The sequence below is a fragment of the Geotrypetes seraphini genome, chromosome 2 (assembly GCF_902459505.1).
Source record: "Geotrypetes seraphini chromosome 2, aGeoSer1.1, whole genome shotgun sequence".
In the NCBI taxonomy this organism is placed as follows: domain Eukaryota; kingdom Metazoa; phylum Chordata; class Amphibia; order Gymnophiona; family Dermophiidae; genus Geotrypetes; species Geotrypetes seraphini.
Genome location: NC_047085.1, coordinates 282321137 through 282341314, shown reverse-complemented (window position 1 = coordinate 282341314; position 20178 = coordinate 282321137). Strand labels below are relative to the sequence as shown.

The following is a 20178-nucleotide window of genomic DNA, read 5'->3' as shown; positions in this document are numbered from 1 at the left end:
ATTTCCTTGAATCTAATGGGTTACAGGATCCGAGGCAACATGGCTTTACAAAAGGTAAATCGTGCCAAACGAACCTGATTGAATTTTTTGATTGGGTGACCAGAGAGCTGGATCGAGGACATATGCTAGATGTAATTTACTTGGATTTCAGCAAAGCCTTTGATACAGTTCCTCATAGGAGGCTGTTGAACAAACTTGAAGGGCTGAAGTTAGGACCCAAAGTGGTGAACTGGGTCAGAAACTGGCTGTCGGACAGACGCCAGAGGGTGGTGGTTAATGGAAGTCGCTCGAAGGAAGGAAAGGTGACTAGTGGAGTCCCTCAGGGTTCGGTGCTGGGGCCAATCCTGTTCAATATGTATGTAAGTGACATTGCTGAAGGGTTAGAAGGAAAAGTGTGCCTTTTTGCAGATGATACCAAGATTTGTAACAGAGTAGACACCGAAGAGGGAGTGGAAAATATGAAAAAGGATCTGCAAAAGTTAGAGGAATGGTCTAATGCCTGGCAACTAAAATTCAATGCAAAGAAATGCAGAGTAATGCATTTGGGGATTAATAATAGGAAGGAACCGTATATGCTGGGAGGAGAGAAGCTGATATGCACGGACGGGGAGAGGGACCTTGGGGTGATAGTGTCCGAAGATCTAAAGGCGAAAAAACAGTGTGACAAGGCAGTGGCTGCTGCCAGAAGGATTCTGGGCTGTATAAAGAGAGGCGTAGTCAGTAGAAGAAAGAAGGTGTTGATGCCCCTGTACAGGTCATTGGTGAGGCCCCACTTGGAGTATTGTGTTCAGTTTTGGAGACCGTATCTGGCGAAAGACGTAAGAAGACTTGAGGCGGTCCAGAGGAGGGCGACGAAAATGATAGGAGGCTTGCACCAGAAGACGTATGAGGAGAGACTGGAAGCCCTGAATATGTATACCCTAGAGGAAAGGAGAGACAGGGGAGATATGATTCAGACGTTCAAATACTTAAAGGGTATTAACGTAGAACAAAATCTTTTCCAGAGAAAGGAAAATGGTAAAACCAGAGGACATAATTTGAGGTTGAGGGGTGGTAGATTCAGGGGCAATGTTAGGAAATTCTACTTTACGGAGAGGGTGGTGGATGCCTGGAATGCGCTCCCGAGAGAGGTGGTGGAGAGTAAAACTGTGACTGAGTTCAAAGAAGCGTGGGATGAACACAGAAGATTTAGAATCAGAAAATAATATTAAAGATTGAACTAGGCCAGTTACTGGGCAGACTTGTACGGTCTGTGTCTGTGTATGGCCGTTTGGAGGAGGATGGGCAGGGGAGGGCTTCAATGGCTGGGAGGGTGTAGATGGGCTGGAGTAAGTCTTAACAGAGATTTCGGCAGTTGGAACCCAAGCACAGTACCGGGCAAAGCTTTGGATTCTCGCCCAGAAATAGCTAAGAAGAAAAAAAAAAAAAAAAAAAAATTTAAATTGAATCAGGTTGGGCAGACTGGATGGACCATTCGGGTCTTTATCTGCCGTCATCTACTATGTTACTATGTTATGAAATAGGGCGCTGGCAGCGAAAGCTCTTTTTGCAACTGCTTGAAGGTTTAGACATGGATGTAAAAATCTCAGTGGTGGCACCAAGGATGAAATACTGTCGAAGTGGAAAAAAGAGAGCCCAAAGGCCCAACTGTGGTAAGAAAAATACATTTTTTTAACACATCATCTGCAAATTTAATCACCTCACTCGTCGTACCAATTTGCAGACCGTTTGTTGAAGAGCATGGGTCCAAGCACCGTACCCTGCGGCACTCCACTGGTGATGCTTTTCCATTCCGAGTATTGTCCATTTACTTCCACTATCTGTTTCCTATGCTCTAGCCAGTTTTTAATCCATGTGAGTATTTCACCCTTGATTCCATGGCTCGCGATTTTTCAAAATAGTCATTCATGCCTTCTGAAAATCCAGATATACAATGTCGACCGGGTGAGTCGCCCTTGTCTATCTGCCTGTTTACTCCCTCGAAAGAAGTGCAGCAAGTTTGTCAAACAGGATCTGCCTTTGCTGAAGCCGTGCTGGCTGGTTCTCATCAGGTCGTGTCCGTCAAGGTGATCAATGATGCCTCTACCATCTTTCCCGGTACCGAGGTCAGACTCACCGGTCTGTAATTTCCCGGATCTCCCCTCGAACCTTTTTGAAGATCGACGTATCATTCGCCACCTTCCAGTCTTCCGGAATCTTTCCCGATTTGTTTGACAGATTGGCTATTAGTTGAAGCAGTTCAGCTATAGTCCCTTTCAGTTCCTTGATGACTCGCGGATGGATGCCATCCCGTCCCGGGAATTTATCGCTCTTAAGCCTATCGATCTGCCTGTAAAGCTCTTCTAGACTGACCGTCAACCCTGTCAGTTTCACGTCTTTGTTTCCAGCATATAGCCTGATGGGTTCCGGTATGCTGTGTATAGCTTCTTCGGTAAATACAGATTCAAAAAATGTGTTCAGTTTGTCGGCGATGGCTTTGTCCTCCTTTAGCACTCCCTTTATTCCATGGTCATCCAACGGTCTCCACTGCTTCCTTCGCAGATAATTTCCCCTAAATATATCGAAAGAACTTGAAGTTTTTCGCCTCCTTGACTATTTTTTCCTCGTAGTCTCTTTTGGCCTCTTTTACCGCCTTATGGCACCTGCGTTGATGTTGTTTGTGCTTATTCCAGTTTTTGTCCATTTTTGAAGTACTTAAGAGATCCCTTGAATTTATCTAAATTTTGTTCTACCCAAAGATGCGAGTAAGGCATTCCATATTGAAGGTGCTGTTACTGAAAATATTGTTGTCCAATGGTAATTTATAATTTTTAAAGATATGACATGATTATATACAGCTTTTTGATGGCGAATGCCTTATAAAACTAAAGCTGTTCTAGTGGTGCAACTACGGATGAGTCTTGGTGAACATTCTTGGCCCACTCATTCTTGGTTTAGGCTGAGGACCAACCAGTGGCAGCAGCACACTCTCCTTCACCAGCAGCCCAGCATCTGCCTTCTCTGAACTCTCCTTCCTCCAAAACTCTCCGATGTACCTCAGGTGTTCCCAGGGGCAGCAACGATTTATATTTGCTGCCTGCATCAGCCTCTCAAGCTTCCCTCTGTCACTTCCTGCTGATGAAGAAACAGAAAGGGACATCAGCAAGGGTGGGATATTGCAGAGGTAATCCTATGGGGCCAGCACAGGCAGTGAAGATGAATCATTGCTGCCACTGGTGATGCCTCAAAGAGAGGGAGATTCAGAGAGGGAGAGTTGTAGAGACATTGGGACCAGCTGCAAACAGGATGGGAGGCAAGTGAGAGGATGAGATATCGGATGCTGGGCTGAAAAGAAAGGTTAAAAAAACTCCCTGTACTTTGTATATCTATGGAGTTGAGGTGGTTTAGGAAAAGCAGGGGAGATTCACAGCTATGAGGTGGAGGGGTTCAATAAGCCAAATAGCAGGTTTGGCTATACCACTGAGCTGGTTATAGATGACAATGCAATAGTAATTATGATAAAAACAGAATAATCTATTTTCAACATATGTGTGACCATCTCTGGGAAAACATGAATAAGCCATGTTTTTCCAGAGATGGTCACAAACATGTGATCTCAGCTAGAAAAATGAACAGATACAATCTTAGCAATCACAATTTTATATTGAGTAAAAGTACAAGCACACCATTTTATAAAGGTATTTATTTTTTAAAGGCACAAGACACATATAAACTGATCTACTCTATCAACAGACCCATCACAGATGATATTTAAACTATAAATGTAGAACTGCAACTACCTACTTCACCAAAAACAAAATGACAACTTACTTTCTTTGAAACTGTGAATTCATAGACCACTCTTTTCTCTTCATCTCTCATCACTGGTACCTTGGAAATATTCCCCACAAAAATATGACTGTGAATGACAGGAAACAGATCAAAACAGGATTCTCCAATTGTCTTTAGTGCATTATTTACTGCCTCCTTGTCTAGATCACCACTTTGATGAGTCAGTGATGGCAATTCATAGCCAGTTGATTTGTGAAGTATTGAACCATTACAGGCAATGCTACTAGTTTCACTTTGTATTCTGGAATCAAAGTCTTCAATGTTATCAGTCACTGTGTCTTTTTTGATAAATTCTTTACATGGTGACTCACTGTCCAAGCATAGTCTTTTAGCACTTTTTGGCATGGAAGTTGACATTAGAGATCTCTTCCCATTATTACTCAATGAATTAGATGATGCTTGCACACTCTCAAAATCTCTCGGGTTGTCTTTACTAATGTCATTATTGGAGTTGCTTCTTGTGTTCATAAAAGCTGTAGAAGTTGATGTGATAGCTTTGAATCCTGTGATCTGATTAACAGGCCCTCGTAAACTCTTAGAATCTAGAGAGGTACACCGGTTAAGCTGAATATTACCTTTAAGGATGTTTAATGTTCTGGCCCTGGCAGATAGCTCAGGATACATTGTATCCAGAATCTTAACAGAATTTTCCTGAGGTATACCTGGTACCAAGCTACTCCCTGCAGAGGCAGGGAGTCTTCCAGGCACAGGAAGGGCATGCTTGGGTGTTGCTGAACAAAACTGCAAAGGTGAGGACAAAATTCTCTTACTGAGTGTATCCGAGGGAGATGATGTTTCAAGGTCTAGGAATTTGTATTTTGGGTCATCTGACAATGGTGACACTAGTGGAAGAGCTGGAGTTTCACATAATGGGGAAATTAAATCATCTAGAGGTGATGGCACCAATGATTTACTATATGTGGATACTAAGGGGGAGATGGAATGCAGATTTCTTGGAGGAGAGGCCATCAGAGGAGGAAGCAAAGGTGGCAATGGGGGACCCATTTCAGACCTAACTTTATTTATAGTATCTGGAGAAGGATTTCTTGCTATAGATGTGTCAGCATTTGCTAACACTGGTTTATTTCCTTGGCTGTGAAGAGTCCTTACCTTACTTTTGGGAATATTACCTAATAATTGGCTCCTGTTTGTTATACTTCGCATTTTAGTATAAATTTTTGATATGCTTGCTTGATCCTGGCTCTTATGGTTAAATTCACTGCTTTTACTACTTTTGGACAAAACATCTCCAAATGATTCTACTTCTACAATACTGTATTTCTCCTCAAATATTTGTTTATATGGATTGGGAACATAAGTAACTTCTCTAGAGTCATATTTTTCATCAGTTCTAGGTAGATTCCATATGCATTTCTTATCACAATTGCTTATTTTGTTACTTTTTTGGAAACTTTTCTGGGTATCAGTATGGCCGTCATCACAGATATAAGGCTTTTCTTGTAAAGGGATATCAGGAGAAAGAGTTTCTCTCTTTTTATCATTTAACTCTTCTTCACAGGCTGCATTTTGAGGACTTGTGATATTTGTCACAGTTTGGTTATCCAAAACATGCCCTGTGTTTAATTTAAGCTTTTCTTCACCCATATCCTCTATCAACATTAGACCAACAGATTTACTATTTACAAGAAGTTCATTTTCCATTTTGGAATGCTCTAATATCTGATGGTGTGATGCATTAACTTGCAAAATACCTTGATTTGTTGACTTTATTGATGTTTCTGTTAATGTTACAGAAAGCTCTACAGATGGAAATGAGACATTTATATCATGAAATGCATGCTTGCTTACATTTGATAATTCTTTATGTTCTATTTTCTGAACATTTTTCATAGTACTATGTGATGCAAATACATCTGAGGTGACAAATAAAGGCTTTCCTTCTAGTTCACCCTGAATGCTGATTTCTTTATGACTATACACTTCCATAATAGGTGGAACTTCATTCAGAATGAGAGGTGATTCTTCAGATGATATGGTGACCTCTTCTACAATAGTTCCCATGTTACTTGTGCTTGATGACGATGGGATTTCAAAGCCATTAATGTTAATATTCATGTGTCTCTGGAACTCTGACACCTTGGAATAATTGGTAGTTTTCTCTTTTTCTTCTGTGATCAAACTGCACTTTTTAAAATGTCTTGCATAGTTCACCTTTCTTAAAAGGTAATTGTCTTCCTCTAGATCATCATGTTCATTTTCTTTGGAAACCAGCATTGACTTTTTGCAAATCAAATCTGTATCCAACTGCTTTTCACTAGATATCCCTAAAGTATTTCTTTTGTTGTTCCTTTTCTTAACTTTTGCTTTCTCTGTATATTCTAAAACAGATTTTGCCAAAGTGCATTCTTTCATTTCATTTCCATTAAGAAGACTAGTGCAAGAATTTCCATTTCTCACATAAGTTTTATTAAACCTATCATTTTCAATTATTTCTTGTGTGTTCTGTTCATATACAAAATCTTCATTTACCTTCACAATTAGAGGATCAGTGTGCATTTGAGTTACATGGCCTTTTACATCATAGCATACATCAGATGCTTTCCAAGAGGTGCCATGCTTTCCAAGTGGCTTATATGGCTCTTTTTTAACAGCTTGTTGCCTCAATCCATTTTCAGTTTCTAGTTCTCTGTCACCTTCACAACTAGGACCATAAAAATGCTTGGATTTGCTGATTCCTGAACCATGCCCTTTTTCAGTGTCATCATCTAGTTGTCCTAAAGGATGATCACATGCAGTTTTTTTTTCATCCTCCCTGCTGCAGTAGTGGTCAACACAACCTAGGTCTGTAGTGATACCAGTAACTTCTTTACTGTTTGATGTTACAATTTCAGTATCACCATCAATGACTGAAACAGAATCTTCAGAATGAAATGTGCCAGAATGCATGTCTTCTTTATACATGTTACTTGCTTCGCTACTAGAAAGGTGGATTAATAACTGTTCTTTGTTAGTTTTAATTTCTGAAAAGATCAGCTTGTTTTTACCAGAAAATTTGTGTGTTTGCTCAGGTTGTTCCATGGTGCCTTTTTCTTGACCAAGTTCAATAACTACAAAACCTAGATCTTTTTCAAGATCAGAATTTTGTACTTTATTTAATTCAACATTCATTCTATTACTATGAGAATATTCTGTTTCAACACAACCCTCTGAATCATTTACAACTGACTGGGCAAGAGAAATGACAGCTTGTTCAGACTCAACTGCTGGAATTCTTTCAGCAATAACTTCTTTGGTGTTTAATTGCTCATCATTTTTCTCCAGCATACTTTTTGAATAAATTGACAAATGCTCGTCTGCAAAATCTGATGCTATGGATTTTATATCATTTCTTGCTGTGCTTGGAAAGAATGATGTGTGTCTAGCCATAACGCATGTGCTTAGCGCACTGTTGCTTTCAGCAGTGAGCACTTGATTCTCTGATACACAATGCAGATTTGCTGTTGCCTCAAATTCAACTCTCTCATTTTTTTTCTTTATATCTTTTTGGGGTAACCTATGTACTACAATATCTGTCCCTTGTGTTTGCAATAGCTTCCTTTCTTTGTCAGGATCATGCTTAAGTTTACAGAGCAGTTTGCATTGTTCTTGAGAAGTTAAGAATTCATTAGCGCTAGACCCTGGTGGGTTACTACTCTCAGTCATCTCTGTAGTTTTCTGTTCATTCTTCTCATATGACTGTTCAACTGTTCCACTATCTGTTGCCTTTTCAACTAGCCTTGAATCTATTTCTTTTTCCACTGATACAATAGATTCACATTTAATTACACTGACATCTAGTATATCTATTGATACATCAATTTCTGCATTATGCATTTCCAGTTGATCTGATGAATATTCATGCTCAATTTGCAAAGTTTCTGTGATTTTTTCTTCAAAATTATTTAACTCAGTAGGGAAACTTTTAATTTTATCTGTCTCATTAGTCTGCATTCCTTCATAATGATGCTGATATGCTATGCTTTCTCCTCCTGAAACTAGAGCCAAGTCAAAATCAGAAGCAGTTTTCTCCTGCTCACTATTTGCTTTTACATGGTGTCCTTGGTTCCTTACACCCAATGGAATTAATATATTTTTCACAGTCAAAACTGGCTCATAATTTATTCCTTCTTTTAGAGATAATTTGCATTCATCAAGTTTTGTTTGTACATTTTCTGTAGCCACTGACTCAAAAGATGGCTCGTGGTTTGTAAGTACAAATTCAGGTAGCAAGGCTGTTTTTACAGTTTGCATTCTTTCATTCTCTTTCTCTTCAGTATGGTTTAATTTAGATTCTTCTAGTTTACTCAACACTTTTTCCTTGGTTTCTCTGAGTTCATTAGAAATTTCTTGCAAGTGTTTAACATTGATGAATTTACTATCAGTTGCAAAGACTGTTTCCTTAGATAGTTCAGATTCATCAGTTCTTTCTTTCAAAAATTCAAAGTTCTTCTCACTGCTTCCATTTATAAAATCTGAATGTTTAGACTGTACAGATTCATCAAGTGTTTGTACTACATGTTCAGAGTCAACAATCATTTCCTCAGTAGCTAAAACAATCTCCTCAGACTGCATAATTTCTGTGAATTGGCTCTCTTCAGGTCTGTTTGTTTTACAAACAGTGTCTGCCAAAGCAATGTCCATGTGCTCAGTACACATTATCAAATGTTCTGAACCAACTGAAATATGTTCATTTGAAGTACCTGTTTCACAGGATTGCCTTGTTATGTTTCTCTCCTTAGAGTAAGTCATTGTATCTGCCAAACTGTCAGAAGTAAGTCTCTCCTCATTTCCTTCTAACTTACTTCTTTTGTTTCTACTTTGTACTGGTTCAGATAGGTGCTCATTGCTATTAGATTGCTCACTGACAGGAAGGAAAGCAAAATTATTCTGTGGTCCAGATATTTTGCTTTCTGAAATATTTTCCATATTTAATCCAATTTGATCAGATTCTTCATCACTGGAATCCATCAGTTCTCCAAACATTGCACTCTGCAATACAATTAAAATGAGTGGCAGTGAGAAAAATCCAAACACTTATAAAGTACAATAAAATTCCATGCATTACATCGCTGGTCATTTTTATTTGGGGGATTCTAAAGGCAAAAAACTATAATAAGCCCCTCAATCCAGCTGTCTCATTAAATAATAATCACACTTAAGAATGGAGAGACAGCCTACATTTGCTGCTTTCCACTCTTACCATCTGTTCACTGATGATAGTCAACATCTTATTTCTGCTCGTCTATTCCTCTGTGCTCTGGACAAAAAAATATTAAAGCTACACAATTCTGAGGTGTATTCTGTAATGAACTAGCACTCCAGAATGCAGAGCATTCTTTGATAGCATTCCATGCATATAGAGTTAAACACTGAAGAAATCTGTAGAACAATATTTACCTCTCCATTCTATAACATGGCACCTAAATTTAGGCGCCGCTTGTACAAGAGTAATATAGAATATTAGCACTTACAGGGAAATGATGAACACTCACTTGCATATGTGTAAAGTGTGTACTCAGCAATACTCTATAACATATGCACACCACTGCCTTAGTGCATAAAAGCATAGGGGTGTACTTGTGGTCAGAGCATGGGCAAGACATGGGCATGTCTCCTACTTACACACACAATACAATACTGCAAGTTATATGCTTTGGGGCTCATAATAATAATTTTAAAAAAAATCTAAAAAGTGTCCTAAATCAGTACTTGGACGATCAAAAAGCCTGATCATCCAAGTATCAATAACCAAAGCTGGTTTTAGATGTATCTAAAACCAGCTTAGGCCTTTCCCCTGCCTCTAAATGCATAGAGTGAAAAGAGGCATTTTTAGAGGAGGGGAAAGGGAGGGAGGTGGGCCAACCTAGACATAGTCGTATATAGCAGGTATAATCAAAAGTTTAGACAGGTTGCCTAATCGGCACTTATACGTTATGACTTAAACCAAGTCAAAACAGGTATAAGTGCCAAAAAAAGGGGTCGCTGAGCTGATTGCGGCTGCCGCGATCAGCTCAGTGGCCCCGGCAACCTGCTTTCCCCAGATACCAGGGCGAAACGGACCCGTTGATGATTAATAATGCACTGAGCACTTTAACTGAGTCCAGCATTGAGTTGGAGAAAACGACGACTCTTTTTCCATTTTGGGGATTTCACCCTTGCAGAAAGATATTTTGATTTAACATCATCTTAAGATAAGTGTTTAAATTTATTTCATTGCTGGTTTCAGTTATATTGATTTACTTATAAGATGAGAATTTAAAATATAAGAAAATTAAAAATTAAAAAAGAAACTAAAAAGATAATTTAATAAATTTTGTAGGGTAGGATGGAGGTTTTTGATCAATGATAGAGATTCGTCACCGTATAATTTTGGGGTGAGGAATCTATGATCCCCAAAAGGTGATTCTGAGATCTTTTTTCCTCCATTTAGGCAATATATCAACTGATATCAACTTGTGGTGGTACTTGTATTTACTTTGTTGATACACATCTTTCACTTTTTGTGTTTGGTTGTTCACCTTAAACTTATTCACTTTAAACTTCATTTTCCATGTCGCGGCCCATTTCTCGAGCGTGTTTATGTCATGTTGCAGATCTTCAATCCCCCTGTATCTTCACTACTCTGAATAACTTCGAATCGTCTGCAAAATTTAATCACCTCACTCGTCATAACTGTGTCCAGATCGTTTATAAAGATGTTAAAGAGCACGGGTCCAAGCACCGAGCCCTGCGGCACCCCATTGGTGACACTCTTCCAGTCCGAGTATTGTCCAATTTACCCTCCCCCCTGTTTGTTTCCTATGCTCTAACCAGTTTTTAATCCATGTGAGTATTTCACCCTTGATTCCATGGCTCGCGATTTTTCAAAATAGTCATTCATGCCTTCTGAAAATCCAGATATACAATGTCGACCGGGTGAGTCGCCCTTGTCTATCTGCCTGTTTACTCCCTCAAAGAAGTGCAAGTTTGTCAAGCAAGATCTTCCCTTGCTGAAGTCGTGCTGGCTGGTCCTCATCAGATTGTGTCCGTCAAGGTGATCCCTTATCAGCGCCTCTACCATCTTTCCTGGTACCGAGGTCAGATCACCGGTCTGTAGTTTCCCGGATCTCCCCTCGAACCATTTTTGAAGATTGGTGTAACATTCCCCACCTTCCAGTCTTCCGGAATCCTTCCTGATTTGATCGACAGATTGGCTTTTAGTTGAAGCAGTTCAGCTATAGCCCCTTTCAGTTCCTTGATTACCCTGAGATGGATACCATCCAGTCCCGGGAATTTATCGTTTTTAAGCCTATCAATCTGCCAGCATGCCTCTTCTAGACTGACTGTCATCCCTGTCAGTTTCCCGTCTTCATTTCCTGTGGGACCGCTGGATGAAGGAGATAGGAAGGGAGTGGTAAAGGAGGAAAAAGAAGTGGCGGATAGACTAAACAGGTTCTTTTCGTCAGTATTTACAAGAGAGGACACATCCAACGTGCTGGAACCTGAAAAAATCTTCAAAGGAGATCAAGCAGAAAAATTAACATCCTTGGAGGTAAGCCTTGAAGACCTACTCAAGCAGATAGATAGATTAAAAACTGACAAATATCCGGGTCCGGACGGAATCTACCCTAGGGTACTGAAAGAACTAAAGGAAGAAGTAGCGGAATTACTACAGCAGGTTTGTAATCTATCCCTAAAAACAGGGGTGATCCCGGAGGATTGGAAGATAGCAAATGTTACACCCATCTATAAAAAAGGTTCGACAGGTAACCCAGGGAACTACAGACCGGTAAGTCTGACCTCGGTCCTGGGGAATATTGCGGAAGCGCTGATAAGACAGCATCGATGAGCATCTAGAAACGAACAAACTGATGAAAACAAGCCAACATGGCTTCTGCAAGGGAATATCGTGCCTAACGAACTTACTGAACTTCTTCGAAGGAATTAACAAATGGATGAAGGGGCCCCCATTGACATCGTATACTTGGATTTTCAAAAAGCCTTTGACAAGGTACCCTATGAATGCCTACTACGGAAACTGAACATAAGAACATAAGAAGCGCCTTCTCCGGATCGGACCTTCGGTCCATCTAGTCCGGCAATCCACACCCGCGGAGGCCCTGCCAGGTGTACACCTAGCATAATTTTTAGTCACCCATATCCTTCTGTGCCTCTCGCAAGGACCATGGGGTGGAAGGAGACATACACAGATGGATCAAAAATTGGTTGGTGGGCATGAAGCAAAGGGTAGGAGTGAAGAGCCACTACTCAGACTGGAGAAGGGTCATGAGTGGTGTTCCGCAGGGGTTGGTACTCGGACTGCTGTTCAATATATTTATTAATGACCTAGACACAGGGACGAAGTGCGAAGTTATAAAATTCGCAGATGACACAAAACTTTATAGTGGGGTTAGGACTAAGGAGGATTGTGAAGATTTACAAAGGGACCTGAACAAGCTGGGAGAGTGGGCGAATAAATGGCGGATGAAGTTAAATATAGAGAAATGTAAAGTCTTACATGTAGAAAACAGAAACCCGATGTACAGCTATACGATGGGAGGGCTAATAATGGGTGAAAGTAGCCAAGAGAAGGACAGAACAATGAAGCCGTTAGCACAGTACGCAGCAGCCTCTAAGAAGGCGAACAGATTGCTAGGTATTATCAAGGAAGGTATTACAACCAGAATAAAGGACATTATCCTGCCGTTGTATCGGGCGATGGTGCGCCTGCATCTGGAGTACTGCGTCCAATATTGGTCGCCATACCTTAAAAAGGATATGGCGATGCTCGAGAGGGTTCAGAAAAGAGCAATGTGCTTGATAAAAGGTATGGAAAACCTTTCATAAGCTGAAAGATTAGAGAAACTAGAAAAACGGAGACTTAGAGGGGACATGACAGAGACTTACAAGATCATTAAGGGCATAGAGAAAGTGGAGAGGGACAGATTCTTCAAACTTTCTAAAACTACAAGAACGAGAGGGCATTCAGAAAAATTGAGAGGGGACAGATTCAGAACCAATGCTAGGAAGTTCTTCACCCAAAGGGTGGTGGACACCTGGAATGTGCTTCCAGAGGGTGTGATAGGACAGAGTACGCTATTGGGTTTCAAGAAGGGATTAAATGATTTCCTGAAGAAAAAGGGGATAGAAGGGTATAGATAGAGGATTATTATACAGGTCCTGGACCTGATGGGCCACCGCGTGAGCGGTCTGCTGGGCTGATGGTCTGCTGGGCTGATGGTCTGCTGGGCTGATGGTCTGATGGATCTCCAGTCTGACTCAGCAGAAGCACTGCTTATGTTCTTCCAGTATATTGGATATATCCTTTTGGGTAAATAAGAACATAAGAACATAAGCAGTGCCTCTGCTGGGTCAGACCACAGGTCCATCCTGCCCAGCAGTCCGCTCCCGCGGTGGCCAAAAACAGGTCAAGGCCTGTCTGAATCATCAGAAGGGCTCCCCTGCCACCTTGGTTTCCCATTTAAGTTCTGCCCTCCTATCGAAGTCCTAGCCCTCCGGTCTTGCACATGCACGACCAGGTTGGTTTACTCAGTACCCCACGATCCCTCTATCCCTCAGGAATCCATCCAATCCCTGCTTGAATCCCTGTACCGTACTCTGCCTGATCACTTCCTCCGGTAGCGCATTCCAAGTGTCCACTACCCTTTGGGTGAAAAAGAACTTCCTTGCATTTGTTTTGAACCTGTCTCCCTTCAGTTTCTCAGAATGCCCCCTCGTATTTGCTGTCCCCTTCAGTCTGAAGAATCTGTCCCTATCCACCCTCTCTATGCCCCTCATGATCTTGAAGGTCTCTATCATATCTCCCCTGAGTCTCCTTTTCTCCAGAGAGAAGAGCCCCAGCCTATCCAGCCTCTCGGCGTACGAGCAGTGTTCCAGCCCTTTTACCATTTTTGTTGCTCTCCTTTGGACTCTCTCAAGTACCGCCATGTCCTTCTTGAGGTGCGGTGACCAATACTGGACGCAGTATTCCAGATGCGGACGTACCATCGCTCGATACAATGGCATGATGACTTCCCGTGTTCTGGTTGTTATGCCCTTCTTTATGATGCCCAGCATCCTGTTGGCTTTTTTCGAGGCTGCTGCGCACTGTGCAGATGGCTTCAGTGATGCATCCACCAGCACACCCAAGTCTCTCTCGAGTCTGCTGTCTCCCAACAATACCCCCCCCCAATTTGTAGTTGAACAACGGGTTCTTTTTCCCTATATGCATGACCTTGCATTTGTCTACGTTGAAGCGCATTTGCCATTTGTTTGCCCAGTCTTCCAGCTTGTCCAGGTCCCTTTGTAGGTCCTCACACTCCTCCTCCTACAGAAGCAAAAAATGTGTTCAGTTTGTTGGAGATGGCATTGTCTTCCTTTAGCACTCCCTTCATTCCATGGTCATTCAATGGCCCCACCGTTTCCTTTGCAGGTCATAAGAAGTCAGACCAGAGGTCTATCGCGCCCAGCAGTCCGCTCCCGTGGCGACCCATCAGGTCCATGACCTGTAAGGTGATCCTTGTCTAAATCATTTAATCCCCCTTGCCCTTTTATCTATACCTATCATATCCTATCTCTACCTCCTTCTATATCCCTCAATCCCCGTATCCTTCAGGAATTTATCCAATCCTTCTTTGAAACCCGTTAGTGTACTCTGTCCTATCACAACCTCCGGAAGCGCATTCCAGGTGTCCACCACCCTCTGAGTGAAAAAGAATTTCCTAGCATTGGTTCTAAACCTGTCCCCTTTCAATTTCTCTGAGTACTCCCTTGTTCTAGTGGTTCCCAATAGGCTAAAGAATCTGTCCCTTTCTACCTTCTCTATGCCCATCATTATCTTGAAGGTCTCTATCATGTCTCCTCTGAGTCTCCGCTTTTCCAGGGAGAAGAGCCCCAGCCTTTCTAACCTGTCTGCGTATGAAAGGTTTTCCATACCTTTTATCATTTTCGTCACTCTTCTCTGAGCCCTCTCAAGTATCGCCATGTCCTTCTTGAGGTACAGTGACCAATATTGAACACAGTTCTCCAGATGTGGGCGCACCATCACGCGATACAGCGGCATGATGACTTCCTTCGTCCTTGTTGTAATACCCTTCTTAATAATACCCAACATTTGGTTTGCTTTCTTTGAAGCTGCTGCACGTTGTGCCATTGATTTCATTGTTGGGTCGTTTCCCCTTAATATATCGAAAGAACAGCTTGAAGTTTTTTGCCTCCTTGGCTATTTTTTCCTCATAGCTAAGAGAGCTACCTTGCTTGTTACTTTTCAAACTGAAGTGGAAAACTATTTTGAAATTATATTTTGCCAAGAAACAGGTTATCAATTAATGATATTTCCAGATGTAGCCAGACAGACACAATTGTGTAGAAAGCAATTCCTGCAACTAAGACTTTAGCAATAGGAGCTTCATTTTTTTCTTAGGTTCCTTGTAAATGTCTGGTTGCATATTATTATTATTATTATTATTATGTTCTTATATCCCGCCATACCCAAAGAGTTCTAGGCGGTTTACATTCGTTACATTAGGATCCGGTCTGAACCCGGATTTACAAAAATTTTATCGGAATTGCAGGTAGCGCGGAAGGAGGCACAGGTTTATCGTAGTTGGGTTAGAGGATAAAATGGAGGGAGTGGGAAACCAGAAGAGGGGGGGGGGAGAGGGAGGTGGGGGTGGGGGGGGTTGGAGTGTATGCGGGGAGTAAGGACTAAGGGTCTTGTTCGCGGAAGAGGTGTGTTTTGAGAAGTTTTCTGAAGTCTAGGTAGGTCGGGGCCTCTAGCATCATTTGGGCTAGCCAAGGGTTCAGCTTGGCACGGTTCGCTTGCAGAAGGAAAAACTGAAGGGAGCACTGTACTCCACTGGCAATGTGGGAGGTGCTGAAAGACATATTACACTTCTGCAAGACCAGGTTCATGGGTTTGGATTGAACACCATAGGTACAGATTTCTGAGGAGATGTAACAGAAATTTATTTTTTAATTATCAACTGAAAGGGTGTCAGAAACTTCTATGCCTGCCATATTCTCATTCTTTTAATTCTCAATCTGTTAAAATCATCAGAGAGTATTTATGTATCAACACCTGAAAAGAAATATAGGGGGCAATGTTATAAAGGGTGTCTAAAAGCTGGGCTAGGCATCATGATGCAGTGAACCAAGCACTAATTCTATAATGACATCTGGTTGCCCAGTATCCATTACAGAATACTAGTGTGTTGGCATTTTCATAGCAAAATTTAGGAATATTGACTTATGCCATGTCAATTACCAAAAGGAATATGCCATGTCAATTACAAGTGTCACTTTAGCAAATACAGTGGTGCCTCACACAACGAACTTAATCCGTTCCAGGAGCAAGTTTGTTATGTGAAACGTTCGTTGTGTGAAACGCGTTTTCCCATAACAATACATGTTAAAAAAAATAATTCGTTCTGTAGCATAAAATATGCTAAGATGACATAAAAAAAGATAAATTTTTGGTTATTATTTTTATTTAGATACATCTAAAAACATAATTGTTTTTTAAAACAACACACATTTTTTAAATTTAAAGACAGACTAAGTAGAGTCTAATTTTACAGTGAGAGGGCAGAGTCTCAGCGGCAAAAACTGGGACTTAACTGTTCATTTTTTTTTTTTTTCTACCGTGTTTCCCCAATGATAAGGCAGGGCCATCAAATAAGACAGCCCCCCCTTTTTAGAAAAAAATGTAAAATAAGGCACCCCCCCGCAAATAAGCCACCCACCGATACCTGCGCTTACCCGAATCGGGTGGTACGGTGGGTGACTCCGTGTGGTCCCTGGCCCCCCCGACACGATCGGGGCAAGAGGGAGCTCAAGCCCTCTTGCCCCCCCGACTCCCCGACACGATCGGGGCAAGAGGGAGCTCAAGCCCTCTTGCCCCCCCCGACTCCCCGACACGATCGGGGCAAGAGGGAGCTCAAGCCCTCTTGCCCCCCCCGACTCCCCGACACGATCGGGGCAAGAGGGAGCTCAAGCCCTCTTGCCCCCCCCGACTCCCCGACACGATCGGGGCAAGAGGGAGCTCAAGCCCTCTTGCCCCCCCGACTCCCCGACACGATCGGGGCAAAAGGGAGCTCAAGCCCTCTTGCCCCCCCGACTCCCCGACACGATCGGGGCAAAAGGGAGCCCAAGCCCTCTTGCCCCGCCGATTCCCCACCTCCCCGACAATATCGGGCCAGGAGGGAGCCCAAGTCCTCCTGGCCACGGCGACCCCCTAACCCCACCCTGCACTACATTACGGGCAGGAGGGATCCCAGGCCCTCCTGCCCTCGACGCAAACCCCCCCTCCCCCCAACGACCGCCCCCCCCCAAGAACCTCCGACCGCCCCCCCAGCCGACCCGCGACCCCCCTGGCCGACCCCCACGACACCCCCAACCCCCTTCCCCGTACCTTTCTGTAGTTGGCCGGACAGACGGGAGCCAAACCCGCCTGTCCGGCAGGCAGCCATCGACGGAATGAGGCCGGATTGGCCCATCCGTCCCAAAGCTCCGCCTACTGGTGGGGCCTAAGGCGCCTGGGCCAATCAGAATAGGCCCGGGAGCCTTAGGTCCCTCCTGGGGGCAGGGCCTGAGGCACATGGTCGGGTTGGGCCCATGTGCCTCAGGCCCCGCCCCCAGGAGGGACCTAAGGCTCCCGGGCCTATTCTGATTGGCCCAGGCGCCTTAGGCCCCACCAGTAGGCGGAGCTTTGGGACGGATGGGCCAATCCGGCCTCATTCCGTCGTTGGCTGCCTGCCGGACAGGCGGGTTTGGCTCCCGTCTGTCCGGCCAACTACAGAAAGGTACGGGGAAGGGGGTTGGGGGTGTCATGGGGGTCGGCCAGGGGGGTCGCGGGTCGGCTGGGGGGGCGGTCGGAGGTTCTTGGGGGGGGGGGGGGTCGTTGGGGGGGGGGGGGGTTTGCGTCGAGGGCAGGAGGGCCTGGGATCCCTCCTGCCCGTAATGTAGTGCAGGGTGGGGTTAGGGGGTCGCCGTGGCCAGGAGGACTTGGGCTCCCTCCTGGCCCGATATTGTGTGGGGAGTTGGGGAATCGGCGGGGCAAGAGGGCTTGGGCTCCTTTTTGCCCCGATCGTGTCGGGGAGTCGGGGGGGGGGGCAAGAGGGAACCAGGCGGAGAGAGGGCAGTTAAGCGCAGTGCCTGCGCGGAAGGATGCAGCTCGGGCGACTTCGTTGTGTGAAACGAAGTTCGTTGTACGGATCAAGACATAAAGTTCGTTGTGCGCAGCGTTCGCTGTGCGAGGCGTCCGTTATGCGAGGCACCACTGTAACAGCATTCTATAAGTTACATGTGTAAATTGGGTGCACCCATGCCCTACCCATTAACCTCCTCCTATAAATGTCCTCTCCCATTTGTGTGCTAAAATTATAGAATACTGCTTAGTACCCAACTAGCACTTATGCACATCATTGTAACATAACATAACGTAACGTAACAATATTCTTATATACCATTACAACCTCACAGTTCAGTGCGGTTCATAAAAAAGATAACTGTGCATATGCAGTGAAATGGCAACTCTGTAATAAAAAGTATTCAAAGAGAAAAAGAGAAATTTTAACAATTGAGTTACTAAAAGATCTTCTTAAAAAGACGGGTTTTTAATAATTTCCTGAAATTGATATTAGGAACTGGAAATCAACTTACCAAAGCTCTTGTCCCAAAGGGCAGCTTGGTAAGCCAAGATTTGACTACAGCGGGAAAAGCAAAGAATCTAATTTCTCGAACAAGGCATACTAAATGCTAGTATTCTATAATTTACACCCGCAATAGGCACTTAACTTTAGGTGCCAGATTACAGCTTTAGTGGGATAATGTGTTAAGTTTGTATAATGTGGAGGATGTCAGCTTCTGTTCACTTATTACTGAATCATAAAATGTATCCATTACTGTAGAGAATAACTGACACATTCAAATTGACTCACCTGTGTAACAGAAGGCGAAAACGGCAAAGGTGATAGAAGTGGTGGAAGAGGTTTTACACATTTCATTACTTCTAGTAGATTATTAAAACAGTTTTCATCTTCCTGATCAGAATCACTTGAATTATTTGCCAAGTCTGTTTCAACAGCGAGAGTCAAGGTTTTAGCTTCATAAAAGGCATGGTCATCATTGCAGTCCTCTACATCACCTTCAAATTTATTGCTCAGCTTAATCACATCACCTTCTTGTGGATTACTGTCATTTTTTATCCCAGGTGGTAGTGTGGATTTCTGCAATGCAACAGGTTCTAATGGACTATTATGACTTGGAGTCACAATGCAAGCATCAGATTTCTGAGGTGTGCAACATTTCTTGACCACTTTTTCTATATTTTGAAATAAAAATATATACATAAAAAAATATCAATTACACCTTCCAATATTTAACTCTAATGCTTTTAAAAATATTTTTCTTTTACTTTTGAATGACAAGCATGTCCTAATTATCTCTTGGGTCCTTTTTATAAAGCCACAGTAGCAATTCTCCTGCCGCTAATGCACTCAGTGCATTTGATGCGGGATAATTGCTATCATGGCTTTGTAAAAGGGACCCTATATATTACAAAATAACCAAGTAAGGAACATAGTAACCTTTACTGTGAAAATGTCACAATAAGCTCGCTGTGTAAAATGACAACTACTATTTGATATATTCTATACCAGTGTATCACAAACTGTGTGCCGAGGCACACTAGTATGCCTCCTGAGATTCAAAGTGTGCCACGGCGACACTGAAGAGGAAGAGAGGCACCTGTCAGCTGACTTCCTTATACAGTACAGCACCAGTGCTGCCTGATTCGCTGAAGGCCTGCATGTTTCTCCCTTCTCTATAGCATCCTCCGGCTTCCCCCGTGGGCTTCCGGTCTCACCTTTATAGCTAATTACAAAAGCCTCCAGAGGATCGCAGTTAGATAAAATGATTTTATTTTCAATATAGTGATTGAAATGTGTCAGTTTTGAGAATTTATATCTGCTGTGTAATATTGTGTGTATATGAAAAATGAATGGAAAAAATTGCATTACAGTTAGTAAAGGGGATGGGATCTGGGGTAGTGCTTGGGTGGGCCTAGGGAGGTCTGTGGTTGGGGTATTCAATTAATTATTAGACTTAGGGGGTACTTAGCTTGAAGTAGATGAGAAACACTGCTGTGGGCAATCAGCTGGCGCCAGTGCCTCTCCTTCTCTCCAGCCCTCTTCCCTGCTGGCACCCCCTATTGGCATCTCAGGGCCCTTCTGGAGGGCTTCTGTACATACGTGGACGTCAACATGATGATGTCATGCATGTGCGCGGTGACATCCACGTACTTTTGGATGCCTCAAGTCATGGCCACTACTTTTAGTGTGCCCCGGCTCGAGAAAGTTTGAGAGACAT

General features: G+C 43.0%; 1 protein-coding gene across 7 annotated transcripts in view; it reads right to left on the bottom strand.

Moving 5' to 3' along the window:
- The window catches only part of ICE1 (interactor of little elongation complex ELL subunit 1), a 964399-nt gene that overhangs the window by 242173 nt on the left and 702048 nt on the right, over window positions 1–20178 (bottom strand). For all 7 annotated transcript variants that reach the window (XM_033929748.1, XM_033929749.1, XM_033929750.1 and 4 more), the window contains 2 exons: window positions 18750–19132; window positions 3811–8820 (listed from right to left, as the gene is read on the bottom strand). In XM_033929748.1, coding sequence (XP_033785639.1) covers window positions 3811–8820; window positions 18750–19132 — 5393 coding nt within the window. The remainder of the gene's footprint in view (window positions 1–3810; window positions 8821–18749; window positions 19133–20178) is intronic.